This window comes from Drosophila nasuta, chromosome 2R (genome assembly GCF_023558535.2).
Source record: "Drosophila nasuta strain 15112-1781.00 chromosome 2R, ASM2355853v1, whole genome shotgun sequence".
Taxonomy (NCBI): domain Eukaryota; kingdom Metazoa; phylum Arthropoda; class Insecta; order Diptera; family Drosophilidae; genus Drosophila; species Drosophila nasuta.
Genome location: NC_083456.1, coordinates 16,037,777 through 16,060,174, shown reverse-complemented (window position 1 = coordinate 16,060,174; position 22,398 = coordinate 16,037,777). Strand labels below are relative to the sequence as shown.

Genomic DNA, 22,398 nt, shown 5'->3' with positions numbered 1-22,398 from the left:
TTTGTTTGTTAAACGCATTCCAACTAATGGAATTTATTAATACTACACAAATCATAGGAAATATTGTATAGTATGAAAAATACTACGCAGACATATTTTTTTTTACATTTTTCTTTGAAAAATTTAATTTTAAATTATTTTAATATATTTAGCAAGATATTTCAGCGTTTAATTTTTCACAATAAAATAAAATTCAAGATATTTCGTTTAATACAATTACTACAAATATTACTGAGTATTTACAAGTCTTTATACTTTTGCTCTCACTCACTATCCTAGTTCAATTAATGTCAGTTAAGAGCTGAAGTATTACAAAACTGGGTTGTTCCCACAAAACTCGTCCAAGCATGCGCTCATGATAATTCAGATTGCAGATTGAGTCTTGAATATTCTGAATGGTCGATTATATTAATAAAAATGTTAAATAATATGTTTACTGCTATTAGAATAGAGAGCAAATGTATAATATACAAATATAATATAAAAGTATATATTTGTATTTATGTGCCATGACTAATTGGAACTGAAGATTGTCGCATTATTAAATATTTCTAACACAACATTTATTTTTAAATACCCTACATTACATTTTTTCATAGTTTTTAATCAATAAATTACTCAATACATAGATTTTTTATATACAAATATTATTTAAGAACTAAAGTTGAATATGCAATTTTATGATTTTCATGTTAATTTATTAAAGATAAATGCAAATATACTAAACGATAATTTATTTATTAGAGAAGCGTAGTTGAGGGTATATATAAGCAGACTTTGTGTAATTTTAATTTATTGAAGATAACAGAGTTTAAGTTCAAGTCATGTCCGCATGGCAAAGCTTGTGATAAGCCTTCAAAAAATAAATATTCAAAAAGCAAAAATTATGTGTTACTTTTTTTTGGGAGAAGGGAAGAGCCAGAATTATTAAGAGAGTGTTTTATTATATAAAAAATTTTGCGCGATCTGTGGAATATTTTTGCTTCCCAATACTTTTAGTCGCTAGTTTAGTGTAGCAGAGCGAGGACAGATTTATTCGCAATGCTTGTCCGTCGCGCAATATTAATTCTGGCATTAATGCCCAGCCTTTCTTTGGCTGCATCTTCAAAAAATTGCCCTATAGGCTACAGAAAAATTGGATTACAATCACGCAAATGTGTTCCCATCTGCAGGCAAAAATGTGGTAGTGGCAACTGTATAAAGCCCAACGTTTGCTCTTGCCTTAGAGGATACGAGAATCTTAACAAATTGTCATCGAATCGGTAGATCATTATTTATAAATAAATTATATTTTATTTCTTTTAATAATGTCCAATTTTTATTTAAGCTGTGTGCCCAAATGCAAAGGCGGATGTCATAATGGTCGTTGTGCTGCCCCTAATAAATGTTTTTGTGCGCCAAAATATAAGCTTAATGTGACGACTGGTCATTGTCTTCCCATTTGCGACAGCGGCTGTCCCAATGGATCGTGTAAGATTCCTGGAGTTTGTACCTGTAATGAGGGATTCACATTAAATCCCACAACTCAAACTTGTCATCCGCAGTGCAAGGATGGGTACAAATTAGATTTCACTGACAATCGATGCATTCCAGTTTGCAGTACACCCTGCGATAACGGCTTTTGTAGTTCGCCAGAAACTTGTGGCTGCAATGAGAACTATCAGAAAGGTCTCGATAATAAATGTGCTCCAATTTCCAAAGACGGCTGCTTAAATGGCATATGTACGTCCCCAGGAAAATAATATATAAATATATATTTGTATTTGTGTGCCATGACTATGTTAATTGGAGCTGATGATTGTCGTATTACATGTATTAAACATTTCTAACACAACATTTATTTTCAAATACCCTACATTAGATTTTTCCATAATTTTTGAACAATAAATTACAATAAAATTAAAATAAATTAATAAATTACGTCATCGATTTTTTATTTATATTTTCAGAACTGGCATTGAAGATTTATTTATTAGAGAAGCGTAGTTGAAGTCATTCTTTACAAGACTTCGTGTAATTTCAATTCATTGAAGATATAAGAACCAAAGTTCAAACCATGTCCGCATGGCAAAGCTTTTGATAAGCTCTCCAAGACTAAATATACACAAAGCAAAAATTATTTGTTATTTTTATTTTTGAGAAGGAATTATTAAGATAGTGGGTTAGGGTTTTAATATAATGAGAGTTTCCGCTCTTTATGGAATATTTTCGCTATCAAATGCTTTCAGTCGCATTGTTTAGTGTAGCAGAGTGAGGACAGATTTATTCGCAATGCTCGTCCGTCGCGTAATATTAATTCTGGCATTAATGCCCAGCCTTTCGTTGGCTGCATCTTTAAAAAATTGCCCCAAAGGCTACAGAAAAATTGGATTACAAACACCCAAATGTGTTGCCATCTGCAAGCAAAAATGTGGTAGTGGCAACTGTATAAAGCCCAACGTTTGCTCTTGCTCTATAGGATACGAGAATCTTAACAAAATTAAATCGAATCGGTAGTTATTTATTTATTAAAAAATTACATTCTTGTTTTCTAATAATGTCCAATTTTTATTTAAGCTGTGTGCCCAAATGTAAAGGCGGATGTCTTAATGGTTATTGTGCTGCCCCTAATAAATGTAATTGTGCGAAAAAACATAAGCTTAACGTAACGACTGGTCATTGTCTTCCCATTTGCGACAGCGGGTGTCCGAATGGATCGTGTAAGATTCCTGGAGTTTGTAGCTGCAATGAGGGATTTACATTGAATCCCACAACTCAAACTTGTCATCCGCAGTGCAAAGATGGTTACAAATTAGATTTCACTGACAATCGATGCATTCCAGTTTGCAGTACACCCTGCGATAACGGCTTTTGTAGTGCGCCGGAAACTTGTGGCTGCAATGAGAACTATCAGAAAGGTCTCGATAATAAATGTGCTCCAATTTGTAAAGAGGGCTGCTTAAACGGCATATGCACATCCCCAGGAAAATGTGAATGTCTCACTGGATATCAGCGAGAAAGTGATTCGAGTTGTTCACCTTACTGCAAAAATGAATGTCGCAACGGATACTGTGAGTCTCCTAATATGTGTGCTTGCAATAATGGATATAGTATGACAGATGGGAAAACTTGTCAACCTATTTGTGATGGCGGATGCGTGAATGGAATCTGTAGTGCTCCAGGAGAATGTTCTTGCCTAGATGGGTTCAACAAGGAAAGTAGGAACAGCTGCGCTCCAATTTGTAACGATGACTGTAAGAACGGATTCTGCAGCGCACCGGGAGAATGTTCTTGCAACGATGGATACAAGAAAGAAAGTGAGAACAGCTGTGCTCCAATTTGTAAGGATGAATGTATAAACGGATTCTGCAGCGCACCGGGAGAATGTTCTTGCAACGATGGATACAAGAAAGAAAGTGAAAACAGCTGTACTCCGATTTGTAAGGATGAATGTATAAACGGATTCTGCAGCGCACCGGGAGAATGTTCTTGCAACGATGGATACAATAAAGAAAGTGAGAACAGCTGTACTCCGATTTGTAACGATGACTGTAAGAACGGATTCTGCAGCGCACCGGGAGAATGTTCTTGCAACGATGGATACAAGAAAGAAAGTGAAAACAGCTGTACTCCGATTTGTAACGATGAATGTATAAACGGATTCTGCAGTGCACCGGGAGAATGTTCTTGCAACGATGGATACAAGAAAGAAAGTGAAAACAGTTGTACTCCGATTTGTAAGGATGGATGTATAAACGGATTCTGCAGCGCACCAGGAGAATGTTCTTGCCTAGATGGATACAGAAAGGAAAGTGAGAACAGCTGTACTCCGATTTGTAAGGATGACTGTAAGAACGGATTCTGCAGCGCACCAGGAGAATGTTCTTGCCTAGATGGATACAGAAAGGAAAGTGAGAACAGCTGTACTCCGATTTGTAAGGATGACTGTAAGAACGGATTCTGCAGCGCACCAGGAGAATGTTCTTGCCAAGATGGATACAGAAAGGAAAGTGAGAACAGCTGTACTCCGATTTGTAAAGATGACTGTAAGAACGGATTCTGCAGCGCACCAGGAGAATGTTCTTGCCAAGATAGATACAGAAAGGAAAGTGAGAACAGCTGTACTCCGATTTGTAACGATGACTGTAAGAACGGATTCTGCAGCGCGCCGGGAGAATGTTCTTGCAACGATGGATACAAGAAAGAAAGTGAAAACAGTTGTACTCCGATTTGTAAGGATGAATGTATAAACGGATTCTGCAGCGCACCAGGAGAATGTTCTTGCCAAGATAGATACAGAAAGGAAAGTGAGAACAGCTGTACTCCGATTTGTAACGATGACTGTAAGAACGGATTCTGCAGCGCGCCGGGAGAATGTTCTTGCAACGATGGATACAAGAAAGAAAGTGAAAACAGTTGTACTCCGATTTGTAAGGATGAATGTATAAACGGATTCTGCAGCGCACCAGGAGAATGTTCTTGCCAAGATGGATACAGAAAGGAAAGTGAGAACAGCTGTACTCCGATTTGTAAGGATGATTGTAGGAACGGATTCTGCAGTGCACCGGGAGAATGTTCCTGCAACGATGGATATAGGAGAGAAAGTGAAAACAGCTGTACTCCGATTTGTAAGGATGAATGTATAAACGGATTCTGCAGCGCACCAGGAGAATGTTCTTGCCTAGATGGATACAGAAAGGAAAGTGAGAACAGCTGTACTCCGATTTGTACGGATGACTGTAAGAACGGATTCTGCAGCGCACCAGGAGAATGTTCTTGCCTAGATGGATACAGAAAGGAAAGTGAGAACAGCTGTACTCCGATTTGTAAGGATGAATGTAGGAACGGATTCTGCAGTGCACCGGAAGAATGTTCTTGCAACGATGGATACAGAAAGGAAAGTGAGAACAGCTGTACTCCGATTTGTAAGGAAGAATGTAGGAACGGATTCTGCAGTGCACCGGAAGAATGTTCTTGCAACGATGGGTATAAAATAGAGGACGATAGTTGTGTACCTATATGCAAAAATGGTTGTATCAATGGTATTTGCGAGTCTCCCAATAAATGTCATTGTGATGAAGGATATAGTAACATAGGCGAAACATGCGTGGCCCAAGTGACCGAGACCTTGACGACCATTGGAGTGTATACAACTGAAAGCCCAAACTACATTCAAGCTTCTGGAAATAATCTTACGGTTGATTGCGCTGAGCGCTGTAGGAACGGAAGCTGTGTAAATGACGAATGCATTTGTTGGACGGACTACAGATTAACAGAAGATGCTTTCAATACAACCAACCTACTTTGTCTTCCAATCTGTGAATGGGAATGCATTCAGGGATATTGCATATATCCGAACGTGTGCGCCTGCAACGATGGACAGCTGTCGGAGTTTGAAGATGGGTGCGTGTTTAATGGAAATACCGAGAATGCTGGTCAAACACGCCACATAAGAATGAAGACTCTGCTGTTTGCTTTAATTGGCACCTCTGTGTTGCTGATGCTTGTTATCTGCTCCGTGATGTACACATTTAGAAAAAGAGGTTACAGAGTGGGAGAGAAGGGTGAGTGTTAACTGGGAACATTTGCAATACTGAAAGTTTCAATTTTAAACTAATTGTGTATATTTGCAGAAGAACGATATGGAGTAAACTATTTGTCCAATCAAGCAGACATTATTCGAGCCTAATTTCCAATCAAAAATGTCAATAATATAAATTCTAAAAAGTTTTTATTTACATATAACTACATGATTTTTAATTAAAGTTGATCTATTGTCATTTAATGTAATTACTTAAACTGAAGTCATTATTGCCACAGGAAATATATGGATAAAATATGTAAGTAAATTGAGTACCTTTGGTTGAGTTTGAGCTCTTTCATAATAGCATTTCATAATTATTGGGTTGTCAGCTCCTTACCTTCCACTTTGAATACAATATTTCTACAAACATTTCTGCTTTACGTACTTCTACATAAATAAGGATACAAATTATGGATTACGACCAATATGGTATAATAATAGCATAGAATATAATATGGAACTGTAATTCACTTAAAGACTTTGTTTGGACTCTTTGTAAATATCTATATGTTTAGATTTAGGAGATCCCAGGCCTAAAAATATTTATATTTGCTGCATCATTTAAAAAAGTAAAATATTTCAAGTATTTTAAACAATTTTATTTAATTTAAATTTTATCAAATTTAATTTGTTAAAGAAATATTTTAAGGGCAAGTCAATTTCAGACTTTCTGTGATTTGCATTCCTTGAAGATATGAGAAACGGAAACATTTGTGATAAGGGCACAAAAACTTCAGATACACTGACCAAAATTCAAGGGTCTTGAGAGAGTACGAGTATTATGGTGATAGTGGCCTTACTTACTGTGTTTGGCTGAATGTTTCTCTCTAAGTTTTATTCTGTCATTATCTGATTTAACGCACTCTGTGCTATGTTTGCTTTGAAATAATTTTAGTTTGAATATTTAACAAGTTAAGCAAAGACACATTCATTCGCCATGCTTGGTCGCGGAATATTTCTGTTGGTGTTTCTACTACTTCCCGCATCTCAAACATGTCATGTGCTATGCCAAAATGGCTACGAACTAGATTCCACTACCAATCGATGCATTCCAGTTTGCAGCACACCCTGCTGTAACGGCATCTGCACGGCTCCAGACAAATGCGAATGCCTCGATGGATATGTAAGAGAAAGTGATTCGATTTGTTTACCTCACTGCGAAAACGAATGCCTCAACGGATACTGCATTGTTCCTGAGATATGTGCTTGCAAGTATGGATATAGTACAACAGATGGGAAAATCTGTCAGCCTATTTGTGATGGAGGATGTGTGAATGGTTTCTGCAGTGCTCCTGGAGAATGTACCTGCAACGATGGGTACAGCAAGATGAATGCAACCAAATGTATCAACGTGCCGACTGTTGAAGCTCACATAATGACTAATAAGACCTTGCTGTTTGGCTTAATCGGAACTTCTGTGCTGCTTCTTATCGGCGTAGTAATGTACATATTTAGGAAACGAGCTAATAGCGTATTTGAAAAGGGTGAGTGATAAAGGCTACACTACATTTCCGATAATTCATTAATTTGTATACACTTACAGAACAATTTGGAACATACTTTTCTGTAAATTAAGAAGCAATTAATCGGGCCTTATAATGCAAATTCAAAACAGTTTTTATTTATCTACTGTTAAATATTTTTTAAATAATCTTGATCTATTCGCATTTATTGTAATTATTTGAACTGACGCCACTATTGCCTCCACCGGAGCTCCGGCTAGATATGAATAAAATATGTAAGTAAATTGAGTGGTTTTTTGCAAAGCTTGAGTTTTTCATATTTATACTTGAAATCGAGCTCTACGTATTGAGCTTACAGGTTTGCGACTGTACTTAACCTTCCAACTCAGATATTTTTACAGAGGTTTTTACTTTGCATGTTGAGTAGATAGTAGCACAATTTTGAAATCTACATGTATATTATTTAATATACGAGTTAAATGTATTGAGTAAAGAGCATATCTCGTACAAAAAGGTTGTTTTTTTTTGTAGCACTAATAGACATGTTAATAGATCCGACAAAACGATAAACTTCATCTATAATCTCTACTATATATAGATACTGTAGTTCTTATGGTTTTTTTTTTAGATTTAATAGACATGTTAATAGATGGGTCAATGCGATAAATTTCATGTACAATCTCTACTATGCTAAATATAGATATTTTGCTTCTATTGTTTTATTTTTAGATTTCATGGACATGTTAATAAATAGAACAATACGATAAATTTCATCAATAATCTTTAACATATATTTTGCTGATGCTTATATTCTGTATACATATGCTAAACAAAAACGACGGATGAATCAATTTTTTGCATACTAATCAAAAAAGAACAATTTGCTCAAAATTCCAAAGCGAGAGACGCGTTAAGATATTTAATTAGATATTATTATCATATTCGTGTTTTACGTTGTTGTCCCGTACAGTTGCTGTGGTGTGGGAATATCCTCGACGAAGAAGTTTGCCGGTATTAAATGGAAAACAGCCGACATAATGTCCTTCAATATGTTTTCCACCGTATCAACGATCAGAGGTCGCAATGCTTCATAGAAATCACGCCAATTGTCGTTAAAGAACTGGTTTGTACTACGTTCCACCTCCTTGCTGCGACCATTGAAAAGATTGTCCAGTTGGGTGCGAACTCGAGACATATTTAGCTTCACTTGCACCGCTGTCACATTATCGAAGGTGAAACCGCCCTTCTCGTAGAGTCGCGTCTTTGTGTACATCAGAATATCAAGATTTTCTGTAGCAGAATATCATAAGAAAAGAACCAATCTCTAACTTACTTACACTCACCGATCTCTATAAATATGTTGCCCTCCCCACTAAGCGGTATCAATAGAATGCGACCCTGCATTTTATATTTGGCATCTAATCGCATTTTGGGCAAAAAGATTTTAGTTTGCCAGTGAAAGTCCTTCTTGCTCACGCTATGAATACACTCATGAATCTGCGCTAACATTCTTTTTTAAACATTCTCACTTACCGGCTTTCCTTGATCTTTGTTTGGGAAAATCCTTTAACGACGACATCGGTAAGATTGGCTCTGATGGTGGCGACTTCAACGTTATCCTGCTTGAAGACAATGTCTCTGACGTGCATCGGATCCCACGTTCCATATTTCTCGACAATTTCTGGTATACCAACATGAAGTTGATCAATTAGTTTCTGAATGCTGTTTGTAGAGCACTTTGTGAAGCCGGGCTCATAGATGCGACACGAGGGCAAAAACGATGCTGCGAATGCCATTTATGTTATTGAATATTAACAAAATGTAGCCCAGTTCAACATACGCTTCTCGGTGTAGAATTCCACGGCAGCTACATTGAAGGCGACCCCGTTCCACCAAAAGATTGCCAACAAGCCGCAGAAAAAGCTAAGCGGATTGCTGTTGTGTCGCGTGCTGCTCATGTCGACTGCTTACAAGTATCTGAATCTCGAACAAATGTATCTGACGACTACTTAGCTAATGCAATGCGTAATTCGAGTGTGTTCTCACTGTTGAGCTTTGAGCGTGCAATTAAATTAACCTAGTTGATGCCAAGCAGTTTTAAGTCGATTAAACACCTAGAAGACCAAAGCAACAGGTCTAACGCAAGGTTTTATTGCCATGTGTATCTTTTTTATTTTTCTATTATTCTTCTATACCCTTTTAGAGAGAACTATATTTGTTTTCTATGTTTTATTGAGCATTGCTTTATAGCAACTACTATAGCACCTATAATTTTTATAAGACGTCATTTCACTGTACCTTATACACTTTGTTGTTTATTTTGTTTATTATGACCAAAACAAAAAACCAAAAACTGTCTGACACATAGTAATGAAAAATGTGGGAATTGAGTGGAAAATTGTTCAACTAAAATGATCTTTGAGCGTCATATTATTTTCTTAACACTTTTTGTAATCATTCCCAACAAACAACGAATAAACAAACTGGTTAGCGTAGCTGCGAACATTTATTATTTAATTATTTGTTTATATCAGTTTAGACAACTTTTATTAAACATCAAAAAGTGGCATTTCGGGTTTAATGTTATATTGAAAAATATATTACTGAGACAAATTCAATTTTGATAATGTGATGTGAGAGAATAATGCTTCTTGGGAATATTTTTTTTTTACTTAAATTTAATTATCAATTATGTTTTATTTTTGTAGTATAGAAATTTATGCTCACATGCCGGAATTCAATGTTCTTTAATTATATTTTATTTGCATGACGTCGATGTCTGTGGCTAGAACTGATAAAAATAAAATATCAAATTTTGAGGTTTTGCTTATAAAGGTTCTATATGTATGCATGCAATTCAAATCAAGTTCTACAAAGTTCTGACTCAGCAGTGTTCAACCTTCCACTTTAATAATTACACATATGTGTTCTTTACGGGTATATAATAGTATATTATATCTCTACTAATTGCTATTCCGCTTGACCTTTTTATACTACATTGCATAGTATAGTATAAAATCCAAAAAGATATCTGATGACAATATATTTTGCACTATAAAATGTATGACAATTTAAATTAAATTTAATAAATTTTGATAAATACTTTTACTCATGTATGTTTGGTTTTCTTTTTGAGAGCATCTTATTCTGCTGAAAGTACTTAAACAATTTTAATGGCAAATTAGTAAGATTTAAAATATTTAGAAAATGTACCTCAGATAATTGCAATTTATTTCTTTTACTCATTACCCTTATCTCCGTATAATTGCTTGGGTGTAGGAATATCCTCAATAAAATAGTTGGCGGGTATAAGACTAAATACAGAGGATAAAAGTTCCATTAGTACGGTCTCTACAGTTTCAGTAATCAGTGGGCGGAATGCTTCATAGACTTCACGCCAATTTTCATTGAAGAACTCGTTCGTACTACGCTCAATTTCCTTGTCGCGACCATTGAAAAGATTGTCCATGTTAGTGTAAATACGTGTCATATTCAGTTTAGTTTTTATAGAAGTAATGTTGTAGAAAGTGAAGCCACCCTTCTCATAGAGATGCGTTTTGGCTAGCATTATAACATTAAGATTTTCTGCAAAGGACACATAATGATGATCAGCATGAACAGATAACCAGAAGCTTGTTTACTCACCGACTTCCATGACCATGTTGCCTGATCCACTCAGCGGTTTCACTAGAATACGACCTTCCATTTTATATTTAGATTCCAGTCGTGTTTTGGGCAAAAAGATCTTCGTTTGCCAGCTGAAGTCCTTTTTGCTCACACTGTGCATTCATAGTAAGTGAGTAGTCAATATTTAAAAATAATAAATTTGTATTTTGATACAGACCGTGCTTCCTTAATCTTCATTTTCGAGTAGCCTTTGATATGTACATCGGTTAGATTACAATTAAGTGTGGCTACATTATTGTTATCCTGTTTGAAGATAATGTCCCTGATCCGCATAGGATCCAAAGAACCAAATGTCTTTAGCAACTCTGGTATACCGATGTTCATCTGATCAATTAATTTCTGAATGCTGTTTGTCGAGCATGTTGTAAATTCGGGATCCTTAATGCGACATGAGGGCAAAAACGATGCTGTAATTATCAAATTGGTTTTCTTTATTGCCATAAAAAAGGACTAATTGGTAGAGCTTACGCTTCTCAGTGAAGTACTCGACACCAACGACGTCATTGCACAAAAGGATTGCCAATAAGCCGTAAAAAAGGCAAAAAGGATTGCTACTCTTCTGAGTTGCATTCATCTCGACTGCTTCCGGGTGTCTGCGCCTCGTTTGAATCGGGCTGCTACTTATCTAGAAAGTTTTGTAGTACTTTACAGTACTTTGAGCGTTTTATAAAACTAAGTTGAATGGTTATGACCGTTAGTTTTATATCACCAACCCCTTGAATAAAGTTTATGATGGGTCATTGCTAATCACACATTGAGTTACGGAATTAATCTCTTATGATCCATTTAATTGCACTTTGTTATCAATTATTTGTACATTAATACAATGTATTTAATAATTACTGCATATTGCATTACGCCACTAATATCAGATATGTAATACCGCTTAATGGTAGTTCTCAATTATGAAGTTGGCTGGCACGTAGCTGAAAATCTTATTTGCCCGATCGAGCATCACTGCTTGAATGGCTTGCTCAATTGCCGGTTGCAAGATATCATAGAACTGACGCCAGTTCTCATTAAAAATTGTATGAGCTGTTTCCTCCAGTTGCTTATCGTTTCCAAATAGATTATTCAATTTGATTCTAAACCCTCCGATCTCTGGGAAAGTTACTTTTGAACTCTGCACATCGGAAAAGCTAGCATCGGGTGTGATTCGAGGTTTAACAACAACTTCAACAAGGGTTGTTATTTTTTCTGTAATCAAATGATAATATTAATGACTGACGCTTAGTTTTATAAATTTCATTAGCTTACCAGTTTCAAAAAAGCCATTGCCCTGACCATTCAGATTAAGAAGTAGCACATGTCCTTTCAATTTATAGTCGAATTCAAATCTTAGTTTTGGAATAGACAAAAGACCTTTCACTAGACCTCGGTCGGGATCGTAGCTAAAAATAAACGTTTTATATTATTTATATGTTGCTCACCGATAAAACATCTTTTACTCTTACGTGGCCTTCTTGACAACTGCTTGACTAGCACCCTTTACTACGAGATTCTTAAAATCTGCATTGATAGTAATCACATTGTTGCCAGCCTGGGAAATTTTCAATCGCTTAATGGTAAGCGGGTCAAAGGGTCCCAAATTGTTGGAGCCAGGTGGTCCATTATTCCAGGTAATAAATATTGTTTGCATATTTTTGGTAAAACATGATTCAAAACTTGGATCGCCCAAGTGGCAGGGTGTCAACTCAGACGCTTTCAGAGGAAAAGAATCATTTTAAAACACTTGTAGATTGGCGAAACACTTTATAAAATTCTGCTTACGTTGCGTGGTCAAATATTTACCAGCCTCGGTAGCTGGTAATCCAAGCGAGAGCAGCAACAATCCCAGTGAAATTCCAATTTTAATTTGCATTTTAGTATAAGTAATTGAGAATGTGATCCAGAAACGTCGCAGTGCTTGAAGTGCTTAAAATGATCTGACCAAAAAAGCCTGAGGCGATTGGATTATATTCAAAATGAAATGCAGTAATCCAGAAATTCGAAATTTATTATTGTTTTAGTTGTTTAATGAATATAATGGCTATAAGAAAGTTACTAATTAACAAGTTTGGCAGCATTAGACTTGACGTCATTATAATACAGGGTGTTATTTATATATTAATACCTGGATCTGGATACTGCATCGTACAGTGCACCCTGAATTGAATAAACAGGAAAAAGTAAGCTGTTTATTTAATTTCAGTCTAATTCACTTCATATTCTTACAGTCAAGCTAAATACAGGTTAATACAACATTGCCAAACAATCAATGATAATAAAGTTTGTGTTTTATGAATGTTGAGCAATTTTGTTTTATTTAATATCAATGATAATTGATACTTACATCTTTGTATATTATATATGGATTCTATATATGTAGGTGGATATTCTCAGTGATAGTTCGTAATCATATAATCAAAATATCGACTAATTTCAGTTCAGAGCTGAAGAGTTGCAAATTGTTGTGGCTACACTTTGCATCATCTCTCTCACGTAAAATTTCTTGTTAATTGGGAAAGTAACTTGCTGAAAATCTGCTCTGATCTTGTTCTTGTGCCAAACGTGGCTTACAAACAAACTACATATTTGTTATTAATGATTACGAATTAATAAATATAATTTTTCTTCAATATATTTTTATTGATTTTGTTACTTGTCTTGAAATATCCACTGCGTCCAGATCATCAGTGAAATTTTAAAATGAAGATCCCCATATTTTCATACTAATTTATTATTATTATTAACAAGAGAACACAATACAAAATCAACTCACTCAATATGATACAAAACACTCGAATTCTTTATTATTTACAAAACATATTTAATTCATTTTCCAAAGTTCACTCAATCATTTATAAAATATGTGAATTAATTTTAATAGAGGAGAGAAGAAGTTATAGTTACTAGAAATATCGGTCAACTATGAATTCAGCAGGAATATAGTTCAATATCTTATTAACTCGTTTTCTCAATAATAATTCACCCCAATGGCGATCCCAGGTTTTCAAAAACCCGCTGACATCATTCTTTGAGTCCATCAAATATTTATACATGGACTTATCGAAGTCAGTTTGAGTTTGAAGACTGAAGTCTAGGACTTCGTATATTCCAATTCTCATATTTTTCACATACCAAAAGGTTGCGTTGGATCTGTGTCGTTTATCAAAGTATCCATCAAAGTCCGCAAATAAGCCTTCAATAAAAAGAAATAGTTATGAATTGTGCTTATAGCCAATATGTTCATATATGCAATATATATTACTCATTTCCGCTTGAACTTTGTCGGCAATTTCGGTTGTTTTTGAACCCTCATTTATTGTAGCATTTAACTTGAAATTTAAAACTAACTTTGGAATTTCCAATGTAGCTGTTATAAAGCTGTCAAAGTATCTAAAATAATATAAAAGATACATTTAGATGAGCTAGTTGATTAATATATGTTAACTTTCATTCGATCTTTACCTGGCTCTTGTGATAACTCCCTGACTCAAGCCATTTACAGAAAAATTTGAGTATTGAATCTGGATAACACTGGGAGTGCCATCGTCCGCTGAAATTTCCCTTGTCACATTAAAGTCGTCAAGAGTGAATGGATCTGTTAGTCCGAAAATATCTTTTCCAGGTATTCCATCTGCCCAATTAATAATGGTGTTATGGATAGTTTTGGCAGTACAAATATCTCTATTTTCATCGTCCTTTAAGCAGGTCTCCAGTGCATCAGCTGAAAATTAAAATGATAAACTCTGATAAGATGTAAACAGGAATTAAGAAATCCTTACGTTTCTCGGTTAAGTATTCTCCTGCTCGAGCCGTTGTCAACGTCACTGCAAGCAGCACAATTCCTAGAATATGAATTTGCATTTTTGCCAATTTTAAGCTAAGTTTAATTTGGTAGATGTCGGTTGACTGCCAAAATCAATATGAGATAAAGAACTACATGTGTTGTGGTATATACTTAATCAAGAAACAGGTATACGTCGATAGAGATAACGTCTGGCTGTTTGTATTAGTAGCTCTCTCTCTTTCGGTGGAAAAAATTAATGCCAAATGAATGTACTTTTATTAATTTATTGATTCGAAGTAAAATTTCTATTTAATTCATAAAATATTAAAATCTCATTTGCTTCAGCTTTATTTTCAAATACATTTGGTAACAATATATATATGTATATATATAATTATTTTTAAAACATATATGAAAAGTTTAAGACTGCTTAACTTGGTTCTCGGCTTTGGCTACTATCTGAGATAAAAACCTGCTGACTGAGTGTTATATTGTAGTTGATATGCAGTGAACTGGATACGCAAATTTTTTGAAGATATGTAAACAATGCGAAATACAAAATCAGGTTTTCGTTGATAGCAGTGACGTTATATAACTTTGGCTTTATTAGAAATTTTCTCATTCAGAGTGCTGTCAATATATATTTATGTGTAATCAGAATAATAATTATATAGGCGTTTTAGTTTCGAATACATTTGCTATGTTCAGGTATTTAGTGAATATTTTGGATTATATAAGTGGCTGGAATATAGCTCAATACCTTTTTGACCCGTTCAAGCAACAACGACTCAGCTGTCGGTTCAAAAAAGATTTTAAAACTCTTGAACCATTCCCTCCAGTAAGCATCGTAGGCATCGTCTTTCAAATCCGAATTATGTAGATCGTCTTTGGCATCTATCTCTTTTTTGATACCGCCTTCTAGCTGTAGGACATCGAAGAATGTATCTTCGGGTGTAACACGCGGCTTGAGAGTCACCTTATACTCCAATAATAAGTCGCCTATTAATACAAAAGAGTTATAAACAAAGGATTGTATGTTGTATAGTATATGTATTATGTTACCCAATTCTAAGCTGGAAGAGCCTTTAGTGCTGATTTGTAAATTATTAACACCTCCACTAATCGTCAATTTGTAGTCGACATGAAAGATCAGCTTTGGAATCTTAAAAACAACCTTCGCTTCATATTTGGTAGGATCATAACTGAAGGAATACCACAATATTTATCATAATTATATGATTATAATTCTTTCCATATTTACCTAGCCTCCGTAATAGTTGCTTGACTCATTCCTTTAACGACAATATCTTTAAAGTCTGTTCCATTACCCAAGAATTTGCTGAATAGTTCATTGTTTAATACTTTGGTCCAAATATCAAATTTAATAGTGAATGGATCTATGGGACCGACTATATCTGAACCAGGGATCCCATCTTTCCAGTTGATAAATATAGTTTGAAGATTTTTGACAAGACATTCGTTAAACTTGGCATCTTCTAACGAGCAGGCTACCAGGTCAGAGGCTGAAAAAGAAAAAATATTAGAATAAATTCATTCTATAGCCCTTACCAAACACTTTAACTTACGCTTCTCAGCCAAGAATTTTGTGGGTAGAGCGCTGGTCAATGTAACTGCAAGCAGCGCAATTCCTAGGATATGAATTAACATTTTGCTGGCTTTAAGTTAAACGCAATCCCTCAAGGTTGATTTGGGTTGACTGTCGAATTGAATATGATGCAAACAACTGCGTACATTGTGCTATATACTGAATCAATACATTTTGGCAATTCAATGAAACTAGCTTTATGAAAACAGGTATTTGCCGTTAGATTTGACGTCGGGGTGCTTCAATTAGTCGCACTCTCTTTCTGTTGAAAAATGAGTGAATGAGTGTAACTAATATGCACAAATCTTAATCAGAGAAAACGAAATAAAGGTAATAGTATAATATATTCTGCTGTGAAATACCCTGTAGAATGAATTTTTCAGAATGAAAATTCAGTTCTAATTGAGGGGACAACAGATGTAAGTCAATATTATTAAAAATGTAATTGAATCAATATATACTATTGTAATTACTTGAACACTTTAATTTTATTTTCTAATAATAAGTTCATTGTTTACAGCTCATTTAATTAAATAAAAAACATGTGAATTATGTAGAATATTTAGTTACATGTTTTTTTTAATGTTTCTAAATGAAACTAGCTTTTTAAAAATATTGTCTCAGCCCAAAAACGATCCCAGGCTCTGAAAATCCCTCTATATCTACTAAATATTTGTAATATATATGGACTTATTCAGGTCAGTTTTAGAATAAGAAAAGAATAACATTTGATTATATGCAAGTAAGGCTAAAACAATTCGTATGTTTCTCGGTTAAGTATTCTTCAACATCACTGCAAGTACCATAATTCGTAGTATAAGAATTTGCATTAAGTGAATTTCAATCTAAGTTTAATTTGTTAGATATCGTTTGACTGCCGAAATCGATGTGAGACAAACAACTATATTTATTGTTATATCATATATAGTCAAGTGGTTGAGTACGTCAATTAGAAGAAGCTGTATTAATAAAAAAACAAATATATATCGTTAGAAATGACGTCGGTTTGTATTCGTAGCTCTTTTTCTGTGGAAAAAGTAATATGTAATATTATTGCAGAAAAATACATAACTAAATAAATCTCTTTCCAATAATTATCATATGTTGTAAAAAACAATGATGAAATTTTAAATGTATAGTAGTATTTAAATTCGAAAACTAAAGTTATAATAATTTAATTTTTATTTAAAGAAATAGCTAGTATTAAAAATAAATTTTCCAAATTTTGGGAAACTTACACTGACTTGTTGTAGCTTTCAACTTCAAAGATATTAATAATTTTTATTTGGATATGCTGGATTTTAGAGTCAATTCTTATTTTATGTTTTATCTTAGGTAAAAGGTTTTAGCTAGTAGGTAAGTAAATTGTATAAACATGTTATTTCTAATTAGAAAATGTTTTTAAAAATATGTAAACAATGGGAAAGTTTGAATTTCTATAAATGGTAATTTTGGTAGCAATTACAAAAATTTCTCATGCATCATGAAGGTAATGAAAACGGTGAATAATAATAAATTGATTGTAATAAAAAACAAAAATTATATAGGCTTTATTAGCTTTAAAAAAATATTGATCAATCAATCACAGGAATTAATGAATATTATCGATAATATAAGTGGCTGGAATATAACTTAATATCTTTTTTGACCCGATCGAGCAACAGCGACTCATGTGGAGAGCCATAAAATTCTTGAAATGAACGATACAATTCCCTCCAGTCAATATCGATTAAACTAGTTTCCTTTTCCACAATCGACTCATCCAAATCGTTTTTGGCTACATCTTTGAAATCACCTTTCAAGTGTTCCACATCGAAAAATGTTCCTTCAGGTGTAACTCTCGGCTTAAGTGTCATCTCATATTCCAATAATAAGTCGCCTATTAGTAAAATGAGATTTGGGAATTAAGTATTGCAAGTTGTATAGTATAAGTATAATTTCTTACTCAATTCTATTGTACCATCGTCTTTACTGTAAAGTTGCACATTATTAGTAGATCCATTTCCCTGTACAGTGTATTCGAAGTAAAAGCTGAGCTTTGGAATGTTAAACGCAACCTTAGCTTCGTATTTGGAAGGATCATAGCTGAAAGTATACTACAATAAATATTTACATAAAAGATTGTGATCCTTTCCATCTTTACCTAGCCTCCGTAATAACTGCTTGACTCATGCCTTTGACAACAATATCAGTAAAATTTATATCAATCCCGAGGCTGCTAAGTTCACTGCCGAATAATTTGGTCCAGAAATCAAAATTAATAGTAAATGGATCTATGGGTCCAACTATATCTGAACCGGGGATGCCATCTTTCCAGTTAATAAATATAGTTTGAAGATTTTTGACTAGACACTTATTAAACTTGGGATCCTTTGTCGAGCAGGGTACCAAATCAGCGGCTGAAACACAGATTGAAAAAATTGAAGTAAATATAGTTGATAACAAACATTCAAACATACGTTTCTCGGTTAAGAATTTTTCAGATAGAGCACTGGTCAATGTAACTGCAAGCAACGCAACTCGTAGAACATGAATTAGCATTTTGCCAGTTTTAAGTTCAATGCAATGTCTCAAAGAAGGTTTGGTTTGACTGCCGAAATTGAAATGAGACAAATACCTACAGGTATTGTGCTATATACTGAATCAATAGAATTAATAATAATTGAAAAAAAACTAGCTTTATAAAAACAGGTATATTCCGTTAGAATTGACTTCGGGGTGCTTGAATTAGTAGCTCTCGCTTTCTGTGGAAAAATGAATCAGTAATAAACGTACTTTGGTTAGCATTGCAACAACATAAGCAAGTAAGAAAGGTCGAGTAAACTCGACTGTGAGATACTCGCTAATCAGAATATTAAATCAACTAAATTTTAATATCGACCGTCATTGGTATTTGAATACTTACTTTGATCTGTTTCTATATTTAATACGCTTTTTTGATTATTTCTTTTTTCAACACCGAAAATATAAAGCACCTCAATGGGGCAAAATATTTAAAAATCAGAAAGGTTTTGTGATTTACGAAATAAGTGTTTGAGTTTTAAATGAATTGTAATTTGTCTTAAAATTATTTATTAAAACTTTCTACGCAGTTAGTTGTTAATTAGTTAGTTATTTATTGATTTATTATAAAGCTTAGATAATAAATTAATTTATAACCTAGCGTAGATTTACTAGCGCTTGCTGCTTTGGCCTTTGCCAAATTTTTAATCAGAAGCAAATTTTGAAAGTCCATGGTTTTGGAAATGTGATTAATTTAATATATTCCAAAGCCTCGTACAGGGGCAGCCGGTCCTACCTAAACCTAATATATTCCAAAATAATATTTATATTAATTCAAAAATTTGTTACTTAAGTTATTTATTATTCACAAGACATAGTTAGTTCATTATTCAAAGTTCAATCATTTGGTTATAAAACAATTCATATTTTTTAATTATATTTAGTTACCGTTTTCAATTAAATATTTTTAATTATGAAGTTAGCTGGAATATAGTTAAATATTTTATTTACGCGCTTTAACAATAATGGATCAACCCAATTGCGATCCCAGGCTTTGAAAATTCCGCTGAAGTCATTCTCTGGGTCTGATATATATCTATTAAAGGACTTATCCGGATCAGCTTCACTCAGTATTTGGATGTCCGAGGCCTGCAGGTGATTTTCTACTTTTGAAAAATCCAGAAACGTGGCTTTAGGTGTCTCTCTGCGTTGAAGATTTGCACTAAAGTCAATTGTTAAGCCAACTAATATAAAAAAAATTGTTATGAATAGTGTATGTATATAAATATATATATTGTATCTTACTCAAATTCATTTCAACCTTATCGTCAATTTTAGTTATATTTTTACCGTCCTCAATTGTGGCCTTGAAATCGAAATTTAGGATTAACTTTGGAATATCCAATGAAGCTGATGCAAAACCCTCTCGGTAACTAAAAAAATATTACAAAAGTAATGTAATAAATTAATTGGTTATGATATGTTGATTATGATTCGATGTTTACCTGGCTGCGCTGATAATTCCCTGACTCAAACCACTTACAGAAAAGTTCAAAAATTCATTGTGAATAGTAATGGGTCTGCCATCGAACCCTGAAATTTCCTTTGTCTCAATATAGTTGTCAAGAGTGAATGGATCCGTAAGTCCAAAAACATCCTTTCCAGGTATTTCATCTGCCCAATTGACGAAGATGTCCTGGAGACTTTTGGCAAGACAATTGCTAATATTTGGATCATCCAAAGAACAGGGCACAAGTACATTAGCTGAAAAATAAAAAGGATAAGGTGAGATTAGAACAAATAAGCGTTAAGAAATCCTTACGTTTCTCGGTTAAGAACTCTACTGCTTGAGCAGTAGTGAAAGTCACTGCAAGCAGCGCAATTCCTAGAATATGAATTTGCATTCTGCTAATTTAAAGCTAACTTTAATTTGTTACGCTCCGTTTGACTGCCGAAATCGATATGAGACAAGATATCTACAGGTAGTGTGCAATATACCTATCAAATAGAATTCAAAATCCAATGAAACTAGCTTTGGGAAAACAGGTATATACCGTTAAATATGACTTGAATTAATAGGTCTCACTTACCTTGGAAACAATAAATGCCAAAAAAAAGGGTCATTTATAATCATTCTGAAAGTTAACACAACATACTATTAAACAATTTGGACGTATTATCGGTTTTTTTTTTAATTAATCCGCAGTATATTTTGCAACAAAAGTATAAACTTTATATGATCATATGTAGTTTGTTTAAAAATCAATAACATTAATATTATGTATTTTAATATATTGTGTATTTCAAGATATTACAATAACGATTCGAGCAATGCATAGTTATCAATCAGATATTCTGCTGGTATATAACTAAATATTTTTCTTGAGCGTAGAAAAACCATCGTCTCGATGACATATTCGATGATTGGCCTCCAGCTTATGTAGAATTCAACCCAGTTTTCATTAATAAAATCATGGGTTAATTTTTCTAGATATTTGTCGCCTCCAAATAATTTATTCACTTTGAATTTCAGTTTCCCGATTTCTCTGAAACTTACGCTGACATGTTGCACATCGATAAAGTTACCTTTGGGTGTGACTAGGGATGCTATGTCAACATCAAAAGCGATCAACAGTTTTTCTGTGGATAAGTTAGAGCTTGCAATCAATTCTTTTTTTAAAGAGCAGATATTTCATTACCTATTTTTACATGACCCTTGCTATGATCATCAAGTTTTCGGCCGCCAACATTGCCCTTAACACTATAGTCGAAATCAATGTTTATCTTTGGAATCCAGAGAAGAACTTCGGTTTTATTGTTCTTTGGAAGATAACTGAAATTATATTAATATTATTGTTATTAATTCTCATGATAATGATATTTAAATATTTACCTTACATCCACGATTTTTGCCTGGCTAACACCGCTGACAAGAACATTTCGCACATCTGTGTCGACATTTACGGGATTGCTGTCATCACTCGGAGATGATCTAGATAAAATCAATCGTTTTATGGTGAACGGATCCACGGGACCAATGATGTTTGAACCTGGCAGCCCATGAGTCCAGTTAATGAAGATCACTTGAAGGTTACTAATTAAACATTCCTTGAATTTCGGACTATCGAAGGAGCAGGATTCGAGGACATCAGCTGAAATGGAATTTCAGAATTTCAATATGCATTTTTGTTATCGTAAGATTTTGCTTACGTTTCTCGGTCAAGAAGTTTCCTGCATGGATGTATGTGAATCCAATTAAGAGTATCAAAATTTCCAATAAATGAGCTTTCATATTGAGATAAGCTGAATTGAGCTACGTCGGTTCCGGTTGACTTCCTAAATTGATCTGACAAAAATGTGCAGCTGATGCAAAGCAAAATACTGAAATGAGCTGATTTTATTTAACTAAGTTAGCATAATTGAAAACATGTTTGTTTTAAACAGAAATTCTATAATTATATAGGGTGCTCTTCTTAGAAGTGTTTCTTAGACGTAAAATAAAAATTAATCTCTTTTCATTCATTATTCCATTAATTTGCAATATTTATTTGGGCTTAATGACAGTTTCTCCAATTATGCCTTTGACAAGAATTCTAATGAAGGTGGCTGTAATTTAGCTCCAGGAAATCATTATAATTTAAATTAGAAAAATTGGAATCAGACATTCAATATTTAAATGCTGCTTACGTTGATCGATCAAGCGAAGACAAAAAAAATTTGCGCATTTCGCAGAACAAAAATTAAAATTAATTATAATTAAATGCATGCCAGGTTTATTTAGCTTTCACTGCCAAAATATATCTGA

General features: G+C 33.9%; 10 protein-coding genes across 10 annotated transcripts; 3 read left to right on the top strand and 7 right to left on the bottom strand.

Moving 5' to 3' along the window:
* The first annotated feature begins 1,011 nt into the window (after positions 1–1,011).
* LOC132786396 (epidermal growth factor-like protein) lies at positions 1,012–1,847 on the top strand. The gene is made up of 2 exons (XM_060792912.1): positions 1,012–1,262; positions 1,328–1,847. Exons 1-2 carry the CDS (start codon positions 1,042–1,044, stop codon positions 1,740–1,742), a joined length of 636 nt encoding a protein of 211 aa, XP_060648895.1. The 5' UTR covers positions 1,012–1,041; the 3' UTR covers positions 1,743–1,847.
* A 394-nt stretch (positions 1,848–2,241) lies between these two features.
* Positions 2,242–5,772, top strand: LOC132785984 (multiple epidermal growth factor-like domains protein 10). Its single transcript, XM_060792343.1, has 3 exons — positions 2,242–2,492; positions 2,557–5,543; positions 5,613–5,772. The coding sequence occupies exons 1-3, from the start codon at positions 2,272–2,274 to the stop codon at positions 5,666–5,668; spliced, it is 3,264 nt and encodes a 1,087-aa protein (XP_060648326.1). The 5' UTR covers positions 2,242–2,271; the 3' UTR covers positions 5,669–5,772.
* A 601-nt stretch (positions 5,773–6,373) lies between these two features.
* Positions 6,374–7,302, top strand: LOC132785986 (epidermal growth factor-like protein). Its single transcript, XM_060792345.1, has 2 exons — positions 6,374–7,047; positions 7,107–7,302. The coding sequence occupies exons 1-2, from the start codon at positions 6,501–6,503 to the stop codon at positions 7,136–7,138; spliced, it is 579 nt and encodes a 192-aa protein (XP_060648328.1). The 5' UTR covers positions 6,374–6,500; the 3' UTR covers positions 7,139–7,302.
* Positions 7,303–7,798: 496 nt separating this feature from the next.
* On the bottom strand, positions 7,799–9,069 carry LOC132785985 (protein takeout-like). The gene is made up of 4 exons (XM_060792344.1): positions 8,867–9,069; positions 8,560–8,809; positions 8,370–8,503; positions 7,799–8,316 (listed from the first exon to the last, which is right to left on the bottom strand). The coding sequence occupies exons 1-4, from the start codon at positions 8,982–8,984 to the stop codon at positions 7,976–7,978; spliced, it is 843 nt and encodes a 280-aa protein (XP_060648327.1). The 5' UTR covers positions 8,985–9,069; the 3' UTR covers positions 7,799–7,975.
* Positions 9,070–9,847: 778 nt separating this feature from the next.
* Positions 9,848–21,928, bottom strand: LOC132785111 (uncharacterized). Its single transcript, XM_060791104.1, has 13 exons — positions 21,804–21,928; positions 21,487–21,745; positions 21,293–21,426; positions 20,907–21,233; positions 20,099–20,357; positions 19,944–20,026; positions 15,747–16,008; positions 15,548–15,687; positions 15,246–15,484; positions 11,182–11,338; positions 10,871–11,120; positions 10,672–10,805; positions 9,848–10,611 (listed from the first exon to the last, which is right to left on the bottom strand). The coding sequence occupies exons 1-13, from the start codon at positions 21,883–21,885 to the stop codon at positions 10,265–10,267; spliced, it is 2,673 nt and encodes an 890-aa protein (XP_060647087.1). The 5' UTR covers positions 21,886–21,928; the 3' UTR covers positions 9,848–10,264.
* Positions 11,481–12,639, bottom strand: LOC132786111 (uncharacterized). The gene is made up of 4 exons (XM_060792533.1): positions 12,484–12,639; positions 12,168–12,414; positions 11,971–12,104; positions 11,481–11,910 (listed from the first exon to the last, which is right to left on the bottom strand). Exons 1-4 carry the CDS (start codon positions 12,572–12,574, stop codon positions 11,600–11,602), a joined length of 783 nt encoding a protein of 260 aa, XP_060648516.1. The 5' UTR covers positions 12,575–12,639; the 3' UTR covers positions 11,481–11,599.
* On the bottom strand, positions 13,514–14,801 carry LOC132786113 (uncharacterized). The gene is made up of 4 exons (XM_060792535.1): positions 14,481–14,801; positions 14,164–14,422; positions 13,964–14,091; positions 13,514–13,894 (listed from the first exon to the last, which is right to left on the bottom strand). Exons 1-4 carry the CDS (start codon positions 14,560–14,562, stop codon positions 13,605–13,607), a joined length of 759 nt encoding a protein of 252 aa, XP_060648518.1. The 5' UTR covers positions 14,563–14,801; the 3' UTR covers positions 13,514–13,604.
* Positions 15,037–16,229, bottom strand: LOC132786112 (uncharacterized). Its single transcript, XM_060792534.1, has 4 exons — positions 16,072–16,229; positions 15,747–16,008; positions 15,548–15,687; positions 15,037–15,484 (listed from the first exon to the last, which is right to left on the bottom strand). Exons 1-4 carry the CDS (start codon positions 16,151–16,153, stop codon positions 15,198–15,200), a joined length of 771 nt encoding a protein of 256 aa, XP_060648517.1. The 5' UTR covers positions 16,154–16,229; the 3' UTR covers positions 15,037–15,197.
* On the bottom strand, positions 17,621–18,648 carry LOC132786114 (uncharacterized). Its single transcript, XM_060792537.1, has 4 exons — positions 18,551–18,648; positions 18,235–18,490; positions 18,037–18,176; positions 17,621–17,970 (listed from the first exon to the last, which is right to left on the bottom strand). Exons 1-4 carry the CDS (start codon positions 18,630–18,632, stop codon positions 17,693–17,695), a joined length of 756 nt encoding a protein of 251 aa, XP_060648520.1. The 5' UTR covers positions 18,633–18,648; the 3' UTR covers positions 17,621–17,692.
* LOC132786115 (uncharacterized) lies at positions 19,453–20,559 on the bottom strand. The gene is made up of 4 exons (XM_060792538.1): positions 20,416–20,559; positions 20,099–20,357; positions 19,899–20,026; positions 19,453–19,837 (listed from the first exon to the last, which is right to left on the bottom strand). Exons 1-4 carry the CDS (start codon positions 20,495–20,497, stop codon positions 19,551–19,553), a joined length of 756 nt encoding a protein of 251 aa, XP_060648521.1. The 5' UTR covers positions 20,498–20,559; the 3' UTR covers positions 19,453–19,550.
* Positions 21,929–22,398: the final 470 nt, after the last annotated feature.